The sequence below is a fragment of the Larus michahellis genome, chromosome 1 (assembly GCF_964199755.1).
Source record: "Larus michahellis chromosome 1, bLarMic1.1, whole genome shotgun sequence".
NCBI classification, from domain to species: Eukaryota; Metazoa; Chordata; class Aves; order Charadriiformes; family Laridae; genus Larus; species Larus michahellis.
Genome location: NC_133896.1, coordinates 213,170,835 through 213,189,337, shown reverse-complemented (window position 1 = coordinate 213,189,337; position 18,503 = coordinate 213,170,835). Strand labels below are relative to the sequence as shown.

The 18,503-nt window shown below is 51.0% G+C and overlaps 3 protein-coding genes across 10 annotated transcripts in view; 1 reads left to right on the top strand and 2 right to left on the bottom strand.

The window, feature by feature from the left end:
• The window catches only part of LOC141737638 (olfactory receptor 51E2-like), a 109,148-nt gene that overhangs the window by 42,986 nt on the left and 47,659 nt on the right, over positions 1-18,503 (bottom strand).
• Positions 980-4,713, top strand: LOC141738008 (olfactory receptor 51L1-like). Its single transcript, XM_074573035.1, is given in 3 exon segments — positions 980-1,268; positions 1,271-1,561; positions 4,631-4,713. Coding segments are annotated over 3 exon segments (663 nt in total).
• LOC141737210 (hemoglobin subunit epsilon) lies at positions 12,965-18,481 on the bottom strand. Of its 8 annotated transcripts, none has more exons than XR_012585167.1 (6): positions 18,427-18,481; positions 15,352-15,576; positions 14,777-14,922; positions 14,436-14,658; positions 13,403-13,761; positions 12,965-13,218 (listed from the first exon to the last, which is right to left on the bottom strand). XR_012585167.1 is itself a non-coding variant. In XM_074571874.1 (4 exons), the coding sequence occupies exons 1-4, from the start codon at positions 15,195-15,197 to the stop codon at positions 13,090-13,092; spliced, it is 528 nt and encodes a 175-aa protein (XP_074427975.1). In that variant the 5' UTR covers positions 15,198-17,943; the 3' UTR covers positions 12,965-13,089. The 8 variants fall into 8 exon arrangements, 3 of the variants coding, with proteins under 3 accessions (XP_074427975.1, XP_074427983.1, XP_074427993.1); XR_012585165.1 differs by lacking the exon at positions 18,427-18,481 and adding an exon at positions 17,514-17,943 and having other exon boundaries at positions 13,088-13,218; positions 14,777-14,892; positions 15,138-15,576; XR_012585162.1 differs by lacking the exon at positions 18,427-18,481 and adding an exon at positions 15,138-15,272 and having other exon boundaries at positions 13,088-13,218; positions 14,777-14,892; positions 15,352-16,344.

Sequence of the window (18,503 nt, the reverse complement as noted above, 5' to 3'; positions counted from 1 at the left end):
ATGCAGAAACCACTTGGTGCAAAGGCACTTATATCAGGTCTTTGCTGCCAAGGTTATTTTTAGGAAAAAGAAAGATCACCAAGTCTGATACTCATTCACAGAAAGAAAGAAAACGGAGGGGCAAAGAATTTAAAAAAAGAAAAAGAAAAAGAAAAAGAAAAAGAAAAAGAAAAAGAAAAAGAAAAAGAAAAAGAAAAAGAAAAAGAAAAAGAAAAAGAAAAAGAAAAAGAAAAAGAAAAAGAAAAAGAAAAAGAAAAAGAAAAAGAAAAAGAAAAAAAGAAAAAGAAAAAGAGATATCTAAAATGAGGATGAAGCTCACAGCCAGCAGAGAAGAGGTCTCTGTGACATCTGCACAGCAGGGCTATGGGAATCTCATTCATAAAGCGCTAGAAACCACACTCAGATATCTGAGTGGGGGGAGGGGGGGGAGGGCGGGTGTCACCTGGCAATGTCAGAGCACATCTAGGTACCTGCCTGGTGCTCCTTCTCTTGCTTTTCTAGAGAAGGACGAGGAAAAGCCAGAGCGAGGGCTGGTGAACTCCCTTTCTAACTCCCAAGTCCCGAGACAGGCTTTCTGCGTGAGATACAAGTCTGCTTTCACCCTTCGTCCAGATGCCACCTCTTAAGACTTTTTGCTCTCTGGTGCAACACAGTCAATACAGTATCACGTCTGGCAATCTCCTAAACAGATCTCTGTGTCCCAGCATAGAGAAGGCCATAATTCAACCACCAACTAGGTGCTGTGTCTCTCGAACTCCATAAGCCTTCTGACTTGTGGGAGCTGTAGTTCTCCATGCCGAGAACCAATCACAAAGGTAAATCATCCTCTTGCTGTCTCAGCAAACTCAGAATTCTGGATCTCCATCACTGCAGGGAGAGAGACATGAAGAAAACTTTGCCTTATGGCATGATAGATTTGATGCCTGCCATCCCCAGATGTTCTCCATTCACTGCTTCTCCATCCTGTACTCTGGGGGCCATGGCCTTTGACCACTTTGTGGCCATCTACAACCCCCTGCAGTTTGCAGCTGTCCTGACCAACCCCAGGACAGGTGTCACTGGGCTGGGGCTCATGGTGAGGAGCATTAGCCTCTTGCTCCCCTTGCCAGTACTGAAGAAGCTGTCGTTCTGCAGGTCCCATGTGCTGGCGCACTCCTCCTGTGCCCACCCCAACTTACTCCAGCTGCCCTGTGCAGATGTCAAGGTGAACAGCAGGTATGGCTTATTAGTCGTCCTGGCCACCTTTGGACAAGGCTTGCTGTCTATCATCCCGTCTATGTCATGATCATTACGACTGTGCCGAGTATCACATCCAAGGAAGAGCATCTCAAGGCCCTGAACATCTGCGTCTCTCGTATCTGTGTTGTTTCAGTTTATTATATCCCAATGATTGGGTTGTCCATGGTGTACAGGTTTGGGAAACATGGTTCTCCTCTGATTCACATCCTCATGGCTATCAACCCTCTTGTACCCCCTGCGCTTAACCCCATTATTTACAGTGTGAAAACCAAACAGACCTGCAGGGGGATGCACAAACTTCTCGTTCCAAAAAGACACCGATGTAGGACACAGGAGGCCCAAGAGGTTTTGCATATGGTAGAGCAGCTAGTGAATAACAATTTAGATCTCTCTACCCCATCCTGTCATCTGTTTGGCTGCTGAGAATCCTGAACTTTTAAACTCTTTCTATGCAGCAGATGAAGCGTACCCTGTTTCTACGCCCACAGCAGTTTCTTTGCTGTATAAAGGAGTGTTGCAGAATCTACAGCCCTCTATAGATGCCTGGTCAGTAATGTAGGAGCTGTAACTGCCTGGGGTTCCTAAGCTAATGGCTCCTCTTTTTAGACAAGGAGGGCACAGCAGCGGAGGTGTGGGGTTAAGGGTTCCCACCTTCTCCACAGCACTGTGTCAGCTGGACCTACAGCTTCTGCCAGAACGAGGAGGAGATCATGACTAATCATAGTTGGGTTGGAAGGGACCTTTAAATGCCATCTAGTCCCACCCCCCTGCAGTAAGCAGGGACATCTTCAACTAGATCAGGTTGCTCAGAGCCTCATCAAGCCTGGCCTTGAATGTCTCCAGGGATGGGGCCTCCACCACCTCTCTGGGCAACCTGGGCCAGTGTCTCAAGTATGGTGACTTTCAGCTCCAGCAGCACGAATCACAGCTTTTGGACATGCCTTGTTCTTGCTGGAAATGTCACCTGGCTGGAACAAGAGGGCTTTGCCACATGCCCAGGTCCTTAGACACTTCAGAGCCTTAGCAAGTCTGGCTGCAGGTGTAAAAAGCTTGAATGAACAGCTATTGCACATATGCAGGTCTATGCTGATGCACTGGAGGCTAGATGGCTGAGCATATCAAGGAAGCATTAGATTTTCCCTGCGTGGGCTTCAGGACACCAGCAGATGTGTGCCCAGGCAGCATTGGACAGGAGGATCCACCTCACAGAATCACAGAATCACAGAATGGTAGGGTTGGAAGGGACTTCTGGAGATCATCCAGTCCCACCCCCTGCCAGAGCAGGGTCACCCAGAGCAGGTGGCACAGGAACGCGTCCAGGCGGGTTTGGAATGTCTCCAGAGATGGAGACTCCACCACCTCTCTGGGCAGCCTGTGCCAGGGCTCTGCCACCCTCACAGGAAAGAAGTTCCTCCTCATGTTTAGGTGGAACTTCCTATGCTCAAGTTTGTGCCCGTTACCCCTTGTCCTGTTGCTGGGCACCACTGAAAAGAGCCTGGCCCCATCCTCCTGACACCCACCCTTTCAGTATTTATAAGTGTTGATAAGATCCTCCCTCAGTCTTCTTTTTTCCAGAGTGAAGAGACCCAAGCCCCTCAGCCTTTCTTCATCAGAGAGGTGTTCCAGTTCCCTCATCATCTTGGTAGCTCTCTGCTGTCCCCTCTCCAGCAGTTCCCTGTCCTTCTGGAACTGGGGAGCGCAGCCCATTGTCAGTCCTCGCTTGCAGGTACCAGCCTGCCCAACCAGCTCCCTCACTTTGCTTCCTGGATTTTCAGATTTTCATCTTTTCACCCCATGCAGGATGCCCTGTCTGCCGCTCCGCAAACCATAGAATCACAGAATGGTTCAGGTTGGAAGGGACCTTAAAGATCATCTAGTTCCACCCCGCCCTGCCCTGGGCAGGGACACCTCCCACTAGACCAGGCTGCTCAAAGCCTCATCCAGCCTGGCCTCGAACACCTCCAGGGATGGGGCATCGACAGTTTCCCTGGGCAGCTTGTTCCAGTGCCTCACCACCCTCACAGTAAAGAATTTCTTCCTGAGAGCCAATCTAAATCTACCCTCTTTCAGCTTGAAACCCTTACCCTGGGTCCTATCATTACAATCCCTGATCCTTCCTGTAGGCCCCCTTTAGGGACTGGAGGGGCTATAAGGTCTCCGCGGAGCCTTCTCTTCTCCAGGCTGAACAACCCCAACTCTCTCAGCCTGTCCTCACAGCAGAGGTGCTCCAGCCCTTTGATCATCTTTGTGGCCCTCCTCTGGACCCGTTCCAACAGGTCCATGTCCTTCTTACGCTGAGAACTCCAGAGCTGGATGCAGTATTCCAGGTGGGGTCTCACCAGAGGGGCAGAATCACCTCCCTCGACCTGCTGGCCACGCTTCGTTTGATGCAGCCCAGGATGCGGGAGGTTTCTGGGCTGCAAGTACACATTGCCAGCTAGTGTTGAGCTTCTTGTCCACCAGCCCCCCCAAATCCTCTCCTCAGGGCTGCTTTCAAGCCATCCTCCGCCCAGCCTGTATTTGCGCCTGGGATTGCCATGACCCAGGTGCAGGACCTTGCACTCGGCCTGGTGGAACTTCATGATGTTCACCACCGCCACTGCCCATCGCCCGGCTGCTGAGTTTGGACCACGGCTTGTCTCTCAGTAGATATGGTCCTGCTCGTCCTCCTGTCCTCCACCTGCACCCTTTGCTATCACTAAACCTTCCCTTCAGCAGAAGGGAAAGGGTAAAAGGCTGCCGTTTTCTCCCTGTTTCATGTCTGTACAGCAGCTGGCACCGTGGGACTGTGCTCCTTGACAAGGGTCCCCGGGAGCTGCAGAAACAGAAGCAATTACTGACATTTATCTGTCACCCACTCTGACCCCCGAGGGGACACGGTCGCTCCTGCAAGTGTAAATTTGGTAAGGCATTGATAAATTTAGAACGTCATCGTTTCCCTTCACTTCAGAGATTATTTACTATTCTAATCGTTGTTGCCATTACCACAGTTCTTACTGATAGCCCATCAAGCTATCCAAAGTGACAGGTATTTCAGTCAATACATGTGTTAGTAACATACACAGCAACTATACTTCTTAGCAGAAATGTTGTTATTACAGCTAACGGTTATGGGTACAATTAAGCAATGTGTACACAAACCCAGCTCTCATTTCTCCTACAGAACTGTCAACCACAGGCTTCCAACCCACAGCCCCCGGATACCTCAGGGAAATACAGTGTTATGTGAAATACAAATCATGAAAGGAAAGCTACGCTTAAAGGGCTTAAGCTTTGAATGCAGGGATGGTACCCTTTGGGATTGTAGATTAAAAAAAAAAAAAAAAAAAAGGTTATAAAACGCTCCTCTAACTCACGCTAATTCTTTGCCTGACTTTGCTCCTCTTTTCAGGGGCTACAGTGGCTGCTGTGGAAGAAGTTAAACTTTTCCAGCCCTCAGCACTCAAGGAATTCACACTCCATCTGTCTATGTAAACAGGGAACATGGCATTGTTTAATTGGAGGGCATGTGGCTAAACTCATTAGTGTGCCATGAAAAATGGAATTAGTCTATTTCCAACTGCCCCACTTCTCAGACAAAGCTCCAGACATCTGTGCCTCAGCTCTTTACTTCGCCAGCTAAATAATTAGCTGGATAAGTCAAATTAGCAGACAGCTTTCCAGAGTGCTCCAATTATCTTCAACATGAAAATACAGATTTAAGTATTTGAATCTGGGCGTACGGACTTGAACATGTACCTCATCCCCACCATCCGTAAATGTGCTTCGGATGTCCCACAAAAAGAAAACGATTGCTTTGTTCACTCTGTGCATCATCGACTGTTCTGGCCTGGGTAAGTATTCATTAAACTGGGAAAAGTCCCATCCTCCACCCATGGGGCTGCCCCAGAGGATCGCTCTCCTGCCCCCCCCGTGTACCTCCATGAAGCTGTTCACCTCGATTGCCCCACCGTGGGGCTGAAGAAAGAATATTCCTCTCCTGCTCCTCCCATCCTCCTTTTATTTTCCTCCTTTCAAGACACGTAAGCACTGTGTCTGCACCCAGGGAGAGGATGAATTCCCACAGCCCAGCCGGGTGCTGTGCCATGGAGGGGGGGGATGGTGGGCGCTCTGCTCCAGTGGATGCTCAGCTTCTGCTCACGAGGATGAACACGGAGCCTGTAGACAGAGCGTAATCCTTGCTCCATCCTGCTTCATGGCACCATCCATCAGGATCTCGCTCAGTAAGGACCAGAGGAACTGGTTTGCCACCTCCAAGTGTGCTCAGCACCAGCCACTTCAGAGACTGGAGCAAAACATTGTCCCATCAGCAGATGCGGCATAATCTGTGTTTTGTGAAAGATCCCGTGGAAAAACGGTTGTTAAAACTTGCCTTCAGGGCTTTAAATCCTACCTGAATTGTGCTGTTGTAACACTGGATGTTGCTCTCTATAGAAATGTCCACTCCCTGCTCCAAATATCAGCGGCTGCATCCCTGCGGTGTCACTGGGTTGCAGCAAGAGGCACCCGGGCTGTGGAAAACACTGAGAAAAGACAGTGGGGTGGGGATAACTAGGGAGAGATGATGAAGATGTATGATAGATGATGAAGATGTATGCGGATAGATGGACAGATAAATAGGCAGCCAAGGGGTGGGCTGGCAATAGCTGCCTGGCTGTCAAGGGGATGGGCTTGGAGGATGCACTGATTTTGGCTGGGATAGAGTTAATTTCCTTCATGGTTTGGATTTATGACCAAAGCAGTGTTGAGAAAACACTGACAGTTTATTTATTTCTGAACGGTGCTTACACAGCATCAAGGCCTTTCCTGTTTCTCTCCCTGCCCCACCAGCGAGCAGGCTGGGGGTACACAAGCACTTGGGAAGGGACACAACCAGGGCCCCAGCTGACCAAAGGGATATTCCGTACCATATGACATCAGGCTCATCAATAAAAACTGGGGGAAGGAGGAAGGGGGGGCATTCGCTGAACATCTGTGGGGTTAAACCACAGCAGAAAGAGACAGATGGATGGATGGATGGATGGATGGATGGATGGATGGATGGATGGATGGATGGATGGAGGGAGGGGTGAAGGGATGGAGGGATGGAGGGATGGGTGGCTGGAGGGATGGATGGATGGATGGAGGGATTGGATGGGTGGATGGGTGGACAGACAGACGGACGGATGGACGGATGGATGGATGGATGGATGGATGGATGGATGGATGGATGGAGAGTGTGAAACAGCTGCAGGAATGCACAACGATAGATAAGCAAGCCAGCAGTGAACCAAAGCTACCTTTTATCACAAAATCTGAGTGGAAAACGACCCACCCAAAATAAAAACATCAACAATGAAACAAGGCTGATGTGGAAGTGCAATGACCCTTCAGATGCCCTTACCTCTGTTTGGCTGAAGTCCTTAGGCAGACGATGCGGAGGGACAGGGAACCGCACTCCTGCCTGAGTGTTCCGCGCGCAGAGGAAACTGTCTGTTTTTATAATGCCTGTGTGAACTCTCAGCAGCAACGACAGTCACCTGGGACCTGCTGCAGGGGCTGAGGCCGTGAAAGTCAAACCAGCGACACAGCCCAGGAAGGTGGTGGTGCTCCCTTCTGCACCTTGAGCTGCTATACCCTGGAGGCAGCACAAGGGTAAATGCTGCAGGAGCAAACACGAGGATCACAAACATTTAGGCAACACTGGTCAGAGCAACAATGAAAAAAAACCTTTTCACTAGATTTTTCTTCCTTTTAAAAACAGAACCCTGAATTTTTAAAATGTTAAACATTTAAACATAAAGTCAATTTTTTGCCCCAAGTGTAGATGTGGCTCCAGGGTGAAAGTGCTGCTCTGCGCTTGCCAACTAGATCTGAAGGTAAGATATAGCTGCAGCTCCCTGGAAACACTGCTTAGATTTCACCACTGAATTTTGGGTAAAATAGAGTGCATCTTTAGATCTTTGCACCCCAAGAAAAATGCACACATCCCTGCCAAGACTTTTAGTGCAAAAGCGGTGCCTCGCTCTTCTTCGTGTGCTTCGGAAGATGAAAGTTCTTCCATGGCAAAACTTTGGGGAGAGAGGGCTGGGAAAGGGATGGAGAGAGGGAGGTGCAGGTCCTACAGGCTCAGCACATACCACCACAGGCAGAGGTTGAGCTACTTTTTGGCCATGGCAAAGCACCCTTACATGGTGACACACACATCGCTTTTCAAACATCAGCAGTGGAATCCACGTAAACCCTTTTAAAGATATATGCATTTTATTTTCCCCATGTTATGGGTAGGGCAACTAAAACAAAGAGGCAAAACAGAAAAAGCTAAGGCCAGGGCTAGTGTTCATGGAGTACTTTGCTGGAATACAGTCCCAAGGTGCCAACGGGAAACGATCCAGCGGTGATTCAAGTACAGATCATTCCTGACAATACCTGCGTTTCAGCTCATTATCTGGGACAGACTCAAACATGCAGAAAGGGCCAAGACAAACTGTCTTGCCCTTCGTTCCCACCGAAAGTGGTTCTTTCTCTCTAGTGTTGCCAAACACTGAAAACTTCATGTCAAGGAGAAAAGAACAGCCAGTTCTAGCCATGCAGAATTAAGTTAGAAGTACTGAGTGCACAGATCTTAAACCAAGACGCATAAATGCCTAACCCTTTTTATTTTCCTGAAGTGAAAAGGAGGTAAATAAGCTGTCAATGGGAACATGTTTGGAAGCCAAAACCAAGTATTGTCTCAGTAAATAAAGCTGTTGCTCTCACGAATGATGCTTCATAGTAATGTCCATGTAGACACTGTTTTGCTAATGTCTAACCATGTAATTATTCTTGTCCATAGTTCACATAGCAGAAATTAATAAAGCAAACAGAAACTTCCCAAACAAAACTGTCCCAAAATGAAGCACTCCCCTCCATGGAAGGAGGTTCTTCCCTGGAAGACGTGGGACAGAGGGAGGGCAGAGCAGGAATGAAGCTGTTTGATGGTTTGAGACACAACCAGGCAGCACGTGGAGAAAGTGGCAGGAGTGCTGAGCAGGACAGGGTGAGCATATTTGCAAAAAGTCTCCATCTGTGCAGGTGCTTTGCAGTGCTCGGGGCAGCGATGGTCTCTCCAGCTCTAAGCACTGCTGCAGAAGCAAAGGGACAGCGTTGGAGCGTGTCTTGGTGATTTTCTCCACATCTGTCCCAGAGGACAACCACAGCCACCCGCTGCCGAAAGGCCGCTGTGGCCACAGGGGCAGATAGCTGAGCACCAAACCATGGCAGGCTTTGGGCAAGCTTAATCATCACTCTGCAACCCTGCGGTGAAGCTGGGTAGTCTCCAGGAGGTGACTCTCCCACTTGTGGTCCCTCAGGTCAGGAGGGACCATGCCCTGCGGTGAGATGGTGCTCCGCTTTCTGGGGACCGGCCTGTCCTCCCTGTCATTCTCACATCTCTGCTGTACGAACAAAGGTGGTGCTTCTCCAGCCGCTGGAGTCTGACGGTGTGGATTTGTCTAAATGACATTAGCTACCGTGGCGTTTGTTACTGAGCAGTGAATATGCGGGTCTCTAGTGCAGGAATTCTGAATTTCTGTGGGGTGGAGCACGGGGACCTGTCGCACAGCACCAGAGAGACTGGGGGAGAGACATGATAAAAGGCTGTCAAGAATAACAAAAAAAAAAAAAAAAAAGAATAATTTGGTTTCTGAGTTCAGCTTGTGCCAGTGAGAACTCTGGCCCTTCTGGCCAAATGAGTCTTTTGAATATGAAAGAGAAACTCATCATCATCTCACAAACATTGTCCTTGCCACTTCTGGTTTGGGATGGAAAATGAGAACGTGTCTGGTTCTCTTATTGAAGAGAATTTGGGCTGGAAGGGCACTAAACAGAGGTGGGAGGAGGTGAGGGGGTGGGAAAAAGGAAAGATGAGGCAGATCAGCTATAATCATTCACTCCAGGGTTTCAAACCTTCATTTCTCCAAAGTTACCAAGGGGGGCGGATCAAAAACCTCTTAATATCCAAACGATTTTTCTCAAGGTTTTTGAAGCAGTTGCCATGACATCGGATTTTGCCAGTGACACAGGAAAAAAAGCTGTGGTCCTGTTCCCAGCCAGCCCTTGCACAACGTGACTGATGGAAACCAGCCAGCAGAACTGTCCCCGTCCCTCCAGGCTCACCATGGGATTCCTTGGCCCTATAGATTGCAGCCCTCTCCGATGGGCTCGGCAAGCTGAAAAGGATCCCTCTGTATATTCTGTCCAAATATTCCTGTAACATGAAGTGCAGTGTGAAAAACTACCAGAAATGGTTGCTGCAGGCGCACGGGGCCATGAGGCAGCTTGGTTATTTCCATTCTGTTTCTTGGAGAAAACGTCCCCTTTATTTACTTCTCAAAAGCAATAAAGCGTCTCTTGCAAAAATCAGAACAAGTACATTACCATTCATCCTCATTTCAAGTAGTGTGGGAAAACACAACAAACATATCACATGGATGGCTGAATTTTGTTATGATTATTTTCCAGTCCCCCCAGCTGTAAGACCTGTCTTTCTGAAACGCTCCATTATGCTGACGCCTCTGACAGATAATTCCCTCTAGAGGCATAAAATCATGCCTTACACTATATATAACCCCAGCAGGGGCAGCACAGAGTCAGTTAAAGAGTATTTTTGGCTTATGCTAAAAGGTGAAGCTGGTTTGGGTTTGGGTTGTTTTGGGTTTTTTTTTGGCTCCTGTTATTGTGTTAAGTGTGGGGATCAGGGCAGATAAAAATGGTTATACCTGATATTCCTGTGGTTAGCCTGCTCCTTTGACTGACATTAAACCTCGAATAAGAATTCCTTGAAAGGCTCTAGGGTTTGAATAATTAATTTGATTTTTAAGCAGGAGCTTTTAAGGTTTCATTTCCAGGCAATATGCCACAGCAGTTAACACGAGGGTTTCACTGTAGAGAAAACACAAATGCTTCTTTCATAAGCAGAAAACACACCGCCACGTTTTTCATTGCATAGACCCCATTAACTTAGCCTAGCACAGATATTCGACTAATTCTTTTTCTTAACACCTGCACAAACTGCACACAATATCTATTATGAGATAAATGAGAAGTTCTGTTTTCCATCCCGCCATTCGTAAACCTCCATTTTCATGGTGGATCTGCAGGAGGGCAGGCCCCAGGAGGAGAGGTGATGTCTCCCGACGGCTGAGGAAGAGCAGGTATTGCAATCACAGATCACAACTGTTTTCTAATTTATATAATTTAACCTTATTTCCTAATGCCCTTTCTGACCAATTTTCACAAGAAGTAATCCTCCTCTCATGCAATCTATTCAATTATTAGTCTGTGCCCTCGTTGTCGAAATTCCTTTCTCTCCAAAGCAACACGGTGTGCTCATTCATCACGGGTTTGCAGTGCTGTCTTGGGTTTGAGAGAAGCTGCCACGAAAGAGGAGAACAATCCATCAACCTGCTAGAGAGAGTTTCCCATCATTTCAGGGCTGCGTGCTGCAATGCACAGGGATTCGGGGGTTTTCTATCATTTCTAAACCAGACCTGAACCAAATCCTGGCTTCGCAGACTGCAGTTCCTCAAAAGTGAGAGGTCATCAAGAGGACCTCATGGGGGTGAGCACTGGACCAGCCTCCTGGTCACAGACTTTCTGCTAACCACATTCCACCCGCGTGAAGCAGCTTACCTCAGTTTTCCACCTCAATTTGTTCTGTTCATGTCACTATGGGCAATGGAAATGGTGTTAGTCTGTATGCTAGAAAAGCAGACCAAAGCCTCTACCAGCCCTGCATCATGTCCTCTCCATGCTGGCCTTCCCTCACCTTGGGCTGTGTCTCTCCACCATGCCAGGGGTGCTGCGGTCCTTGCTTATGGCTATTAGCCTGTACCCCCCTATGCCTCAGCTCTTCCTTACCTGCTCCCTCACCTTCCTGGAGTCAGCAGTGCTTTCTGCCTTGCCCCTCAACAGCCTGATAGCTCTCTGCCCTCCACAAACTTGTACAACCATGCCAAAAGGCATGAGGGCAGCCCAAATAGGGCTGATGAACCCACAGAGGAGCATAGCCCCCATCACACCCTGGTCCTCCACCTCCTCTGTCTGCCTGGTGGCTGAGGAGTGTCTTGTCCCATCCCCTTTGTCTCCATCCCACCCGTCTGCCCTCCAAAGAGATGGCATTCAACAGCATCTATGCCCCAGACTTCATTTTCTTCACCACAGGTTCAGATCTCCTCTTCATTTTGTTGTCCTCCACCATGGTCCTCGTGACACCTCTCAGCGCTGCCTCCATAGACAAGGTTCTAAAGGCTGTGTGGTCTCAGGCTTCTACATCCCAGCAGGATGTAGAATCCCAGTTAGTCCACCCTGCACAGATTTGGGAAAGAGGCATCCTCATCTTCCATGCCGTGGTGGGCAACACCTACATCCTCCTCCCACCCCTCTGCAATCCTGTCTTTTACAGCATCCAAACAAAGTAGACTTATAAAAGCACCTTCAACTTGTTTCTTTATGGACCTCTTCAAAATGAACCATAGGTGAGAAAAGCAAGCATCTTGCAAACTCAGAGTGCAGAACCATGGGATAATTCTGGTGGGAAAGGTGTTACGGGGGTCTCCAGTCTGATGCCCTGCTTGAAGCAGGGTCAGCGCGTGGGCTGCACTGCTGCTGACTGAACAGCGTTTCCAGGAGCTGCGCTATTCCCTGTACAAAACCCCGCAGATTTGGTGCAGAGGAGAAGCCTGCTGAACCCAGGTGAGGTGAAAGATTGCGACCCAGAACAACCAGTTACTCCCTGGTAACTCCAGAAACTTCTCTCACAGCCAGGACTCTACGGTGCCAGATGCTGTAAACAGCACCGATTGTCAGCTCCCTCATGAAAGGAATTTCCAGTCTTGGTTTAAGACAAGATTTAAGAGTAAGATAAACACAGTCCTGACCATTTTTATGTCTTTCTCCTGTTTTGTATAATGAAATAGCTAACAAAAATTTAACTTGCCAACCTTGTCCCATGGAACGAATAACCAAGCCTGACCCACAGCTTCACTCCATGGACCACGAAGGACCCTGGGATGGGATAAGGAAGGAAAGCCCAGAAACCAGTTACCGTGGTGGGTTTTGTTCGCAGGTTGATGTTGGGAACTGAATGCCCTCAGTCTGGAGAGAGGGGGTCTTTGGGACTGCGGGTGCCTGGGGTTGAGGGTCTGATGAGTACATCAGCATGACAAATCTCCCCTGGGGAAGCAGTATCTCCCGTTAGGCCAGCTGACAGAGCTTGAAGAAATGAACATCTCCTGAACCCCCTGAGTCAAGAGTTCAAAGGTTTTCTCCTGTATCAGGCTGCCCGAAGAGGCGATGGTGCACCCCCAGCCCTAGAGCAGGGCAAGGCAGGTGCCACCTCCTCGGGGGCAGCAACAGCTTGGCTGAGAACTCTGTGCTCTGGATAGCACTGGCTTCACCTTATTTCTCATTAAAGTAGAGCCGGGAGAACAGATATGGATGCTTTGCAATCCCTCGTTGTTCCTATGACCCTCTTTGAAACACTCTGGGGTGTCAGGGCCCTTTTGGGCGGGTTTTCTCCTCACAGACCCCCGCAGATGCACTGGCAGGGAGCGCACATGAGAGAGCACTGCCGAGTTAGGGAAACCCTGTCTGCAACAACCCTTAGAAACAAGAAATACACCCACGTGCGGACGGCATCGCATTCGACAGCACGAACTCCCCTGCCCCCACCTTCCCCAGCCCAGAGACAGGCAGACTCTGCAGACACGGTGCTGGGAGGTGTTTTATTCAGTAGCTACAGCCTGTCAGTACCCAAAGGGCATCTCCTTCTGCTCAGAGGTGCTTGCGGCGAAGCAGGGACTCTTCCTCGCACGACCGGCCCTGGAATGCTCAGTGGTACTTGCGGGCCAGAGCGTGAGCCACCACCCCGACCAGCTTTTGCCAGGCAAACTGGCAAGCAGGGGTGAAATCCCTGGCGAAGTGGGAAGCCAGGACAATGATGAGGATGTCTCCCAGGAGCTGGAGGAGAAGGAGGAACACAGAGAGGGTTAGTGCTGCTCGAGCCGTGGTGCCGCAGCAGACCACGGAGCAGGGACAGGACATCAGGGACAGGACATCCCTGAGCTGGGGATTGAGCTCTCGGACCCGCAAGCTCTCAAGGAGGGCTTTCTGCTCTTCCTGAATACAACCCCACCAACCTTACCCTGCCCTGCCATCTCTTTAGCTCCAAACAGTTTCTTCCTTTCTGCAAGCTCTCTGTCTCCCTGGTTTTTCTGTGGCAGGCTCCCCTCCGGTCCCCGTCCCCCCTCAGACACCACGCCGCAACCCACAGGCTGGGTTTTCCTTCCTCCTGACTTCTGCCCGAGGCTGAATTCCCCTCCTGAATGGTGTCTCACATGCTGCGCACTCCTCCTCTTCCTCCTCAACCCCCCCTGCCCCATCAGAGCTGCAGGGCTGGTTGCAGGGACTGGCTCCCTCCCTGTTCCCTGGGATGGCTACAGGATCAGCAGTCTTTCCATAGAAAGCTCTGAGTTTTGGCAAAACGGTATCATCTGCTTCATTCTTAAAAAAAAAAAAAAGGATGGAAGAACGAACCTTGGAACCATTTCCCCCCGTTTTTGGGATGCTAAAGCAATTTGGCTTGAGACCCACCCTGCAAAATGCTGGTGATTTTGTTGCTGTTGTTGGGTTTTTTTTCCTCTTTAGATGTAAAATAAAGAAAATTATCCATTTTTATTTAAATGTGTTGAGGGACGAGGGAGGGTCCCACCCAGAGAGGCAGCCCACGCTGGACAAGGCAGAAACCTGCCCTGTGGTTTTCGAGCACACAAGCTGCTTATCTTGTGATAGGATTTCCTTAAACTCTCTGCTTCGCTTCCCTCCGACTCCCCCAGCCCATCCTACACCTTCCCCTGGGTTTGGTTCTTTTTCCCCCAACCAGATCTCCCTCAGGTAACGATCTCCCTCAGGTAACAATCTCCCAATACCTTCTCCTCCCCACTGCTGTGCTGGTACTAAAAATGGGACCTTTTTAGTGTGACAGTCACCCACCCTCTTGCAACGAGTCCTATGCAAGCTATCATCTCGCTTGGGTACGACACGGGGACTCTGCCTCCACCAGCCAAAGACAGCACCCCTAGACAGCGTTGTCCGAGGCCATACCCCCAGCTTCACAGCAAAACCTGACTTTCCCCACACGACGTGGGAAAGGGGCTGGGACTGCAAACACAGCTCACCCTGAAGTTCTCGGGGTCCACGTGCAGCTTCTCGCAGTGCAGCTCGGACAGCTTGGCGTAGGTGTTCTTGATGTTGTCCAGGTTCTTCACAGCTTCCCCAAAGGAGGTGAGCACTTTCCTGCCGTGGGCACGGACCTTGGGGTTGCCAATGATGGCGGTGGGGCTAGAGAGGTTCCCAAAGGAAGCGAAGAACCTCTGGGTCCAGGGGTAGACGATCAGCAGCCTGGGGAGAGATGGAGGGGCGCAAGCAGACACAAAGACATGTTAAGGCTCCCAAACGCAATTGCCATGGTTTCTGTATCCAGGGTGCAGCTGAGCAGATGCCCAGGAGCTGGACCTACCTGGCCAGGGCCTCGGCACCGCATTCCTCCACATTGACCTTGCTCCAGACGCTGGCAATGAGCTGCTTCTCTTCGGCTGACCAGTGCACCATGGTGGCAGGTGGCTTTGCTGCGAGCTGTAGGAGGACACAGACCCCGTAGTGGAGCTGCAGACCCCACGGGGGGTTTTATCCCCTGCCGGCAGCTCCTCCCCGTCCTGCGCTGGGGAGTCATTGGCTGGGGACGGGGTGGGGGTCCCCACCAGTGGGGGAGCAGAAGGGGGTGGCCAGGGTGTGGCAGGCTGGGAAGGGGCCCCTTGTTATCCTGAGCTCAAGGGCTTTGTCCCGTCCCCTCCATGCAGGCAGTTCTCCCTTCCACCTACCAGACATGGGCCCCTTTCCAGAGAAAAGGCTGCACAAGCCACCGGGCGATAGTCCATCATGGTCAAACACTTGTGCCTGGGGCGATTCTTGCACCTCGGCTCTCCCAGATGCCGGACTCTGCCTTGCCTTCACCTCTGCCAGCGAAATGATTAATGCCCCTGCCAAAATTCACCCCAGAGGGGTTTGCCACCAGGAAACCCTGCAGATACCCACCCTGCAGGAGGACTCCACTCTCCTTGCACCACCAGGAGCTGTGGGCGATGTTGGAGCTGTTCAGAGGGCGCTCAGGCTTGGCAGCTGAAATGTGCATTAACCCTGTTGTCCTCCTCCTGTGACGGAGCTTGACCTGCTTGGTTTACTTGTCCCTTTTGGAGCAGGAAGAAGCAGCTCACCCAAAAGTTCTCCCCTCAGATGTAAAAGGACCAGCCAGATGCAGTGCTGCTGGAGAGGGAGCAAGTATCAAACAGGATCGACCTTTTCATCCCGTTTCTGCTTTCATCCCATAAATGGCAGGAGAAACAGGTTTTGAACACAAGGTTTGCCACTGCAGGATCTGCTGTGGGCTCAAAAAGCAGCAAAAGCTCAGCTCAGGGATGTCCAGCCCGGGGTGAGCCCATGGCTTTCCCCTTCTGAACCTGCCCTGACAAGGCTGCCACATTTCACATTTTCCCCCACGTTCAGCCAGGCTGTGCCCAGCCTCCTTTGGCAGGAGGAGATGTTTGGGCTTCATGTGAATGGCTCCCCTGGGGCACCCCCGAACACACTGGGGGTGACGCACCCTCCCCAGGAGCAATGCCCCTGCACGGAGGGGGCTCTCCTGATTTATTTTACGGGTAAAAGAGCCAAAGAGCTGACCAAGTTCCTCTCCAGAGATCAGGGCTTGCCTTCCTCCATGGACAACCTCTTGCTAAGTGTCTTCTTGGCCTTTTACTGAAAATACAGGGAGGAAAATCAATTTAAGAAAATAGAGTAATAGGATCATAGAGCCATAGATTAGTGTGGGTTGGAAGGGATCTTTAAAGATCATCCAGTGCCACCCCCTGCCCTGGGCAGGGACACCTCCCACCAGCCCAGGTCACTCCAAGCCCCGGCCAACCTGGCCTTGAACCCCTCCAGGGATGGGGCAGCCACAGCTTCTCTGGGCAACCTGGGCCAGGGGCTCACCGCCCTCACAGCCAAGAATTTCTGCCCGAGATCTCAGCTCAATCTCCCCTCTTGCAGTGGAAACCCCTTCCCCCTCGTCCCATGGCTCCCCTCCCTCATCCAGAGTCCCTCCCCAGCTTTCCTGGAGCCCCTTGAGGGACTGGAAGGGGCTCCAAGGTCTCCGTGGAGCCTTCTCTTCTCTTCTCCAGGCTGAACCCCCCCAACTCTCTCAGCCCGTCCTCCCAGCAGAGGGGCTCCAGCCCTCCCAGCATCTCCGGGGCCTCCTCTGGCCCCGCTCCAACAGCTCCGTGTCTCTCCTGTGCTGAGGCCCCAGAGCTGGATGTTGGGACTGAGGGAGCTTTTCAGCCTGATAATATCTCTTTCTCCCTTTAGTTGTGGACTTTATCAATGGAATAGGGATGAATAATCTTCATTATTAGATGAGTTGCCTACATCTGCCTTTTCTCAAGAAAATCTAGTGCCCACGGGCTGGTGTGCTGGAGCATGGTGATAAATCCAGTTGGACACTGCCTGGGCACATGCAACAGGGAGAGAACACGCCAGCAAAGTGCCACCAGTGCCACCCTCCTGCGCCACCTTATCGGCCCCCCCAGGACCTGCGGTGCTGGCAGCGCCGCGCTGCACCGGGCATCGCCCGGGGGTTGTCGGCTCCCACAGCAACATTCTGCCATCACACAGGAGACAAAGCAGGAGCAGGCAGAGCCGTGGGGGGAGAGGACATCCCGCAGGGTCTGTGTGCCGGGGGGGACAGGGACCAGGGTGTCATCCCCCAGCTGGGGGGCAGCGCCAGGGGAACTGTCCCCATCCTGCTGTGCTGCTGTGTGCAGGGGACGAAAACCCTCCTCCCTGCTCCCGGGAAGGGGTACCCCAGCAGGAACCCCAACAGCGGGGAGAGCCCAGCCCTCCCCTGCTCTGCCGACCCCCAGGGTCTAACCCCGAGAGGTCTGCTCAGATCATTTCTACCCCCAGGCACCTTGCTCGCAGGAGGAGACCTGCTTATTCAAATAATCCCGTCATTTCTGCCTGAAGCCTGTGAACAGTATGTTCATACAAAAGTCTACGAATATCAGTCGTGAAACCGATGAAAAATCATGCAAGAATCTGTTTTTTCATAACCCTGGACACCCGACCAAGACACCGCACTCTGTGCCTGCCCAGACTCCCCGCAGGGAGGAAAGCACTTTGGGACTTGGTACGAAGCACCTTCTCACCTTCTGCGTGCCTGCCTTGACACCAGCAGCAAAATGCCCCTTCCCTCGAGTAATGTGCGTGAGAAGGGGCATTTATGGGTCGCAGAGGGCTTTTAATACCCTCCAGTGGGTCAAGGGCAGAAAGTGGGGTGCCCACAAATGGGGATGAAGAGGGGAGAGGACACAGTGCAAAGAGGGTGTCAGAGACACTGGGATGTATTGCTTTGCCCTCTTTTTCCCCTTTAAAAAAATAAACGTATCCTTTGAGCTAACCACTGTTTTTACTGCGTCATGCTCAGTTCAGGCGGGGCAGATGGTGCTTCCCATGCCAAGAACAAACTCTACCCGAGAGAGTCCTGCTCTGCAAGACCCTTCAACACCCAAAACGCTCTGCGTGCACACAGCATCGCTTGATACTCGCATCCAGAAAATTATTACTATTTACCACTACTAGCCGGATTGCGCTCCCCCCCCACCCCGCCCCCCACCCCCCATAATTGCAGAATGGGCGGCACAGGGTGAAAAAGAAATGCATAAACAAGGTCTGGACGCGTCTTGATAGCAAAATGTTTATCTAAAACCTACCCCCACCCAGCTGGCTGCTTGGCCAGTATGAGTCAGCGAATTTCTTGTAGGCTTTATGCCAGGAATGAGCAAGGGAATGAGTAGATTAAAGTCTTCACTTTGTTTATCCTCCCTAAAAAATATGAATCCCTCGAGTTCCCCTTGCCGGCGAGAAAACACGCACGTTTCACGCTAAAACGCGGACTTGCTCCTCAATGAAAACTTCCCAGGGGTAGCAGGGCTGCACCTACCCAGTACTCTGTGAGTATGATTTCCAGAGGCAAATCCCGCACAACCCCCCCTAAAAACATACAGAACAAAGGGAGGTGGTGTATTCTGGGAGCAAAACGCCCACCCTGCTCAAGCTTACCCCCCAAAGTCCGCCGGCGGGCACCCCACGTCCCCGTCCCACCAACCCCTCCAACATCTCAGGGACACATGGACTCG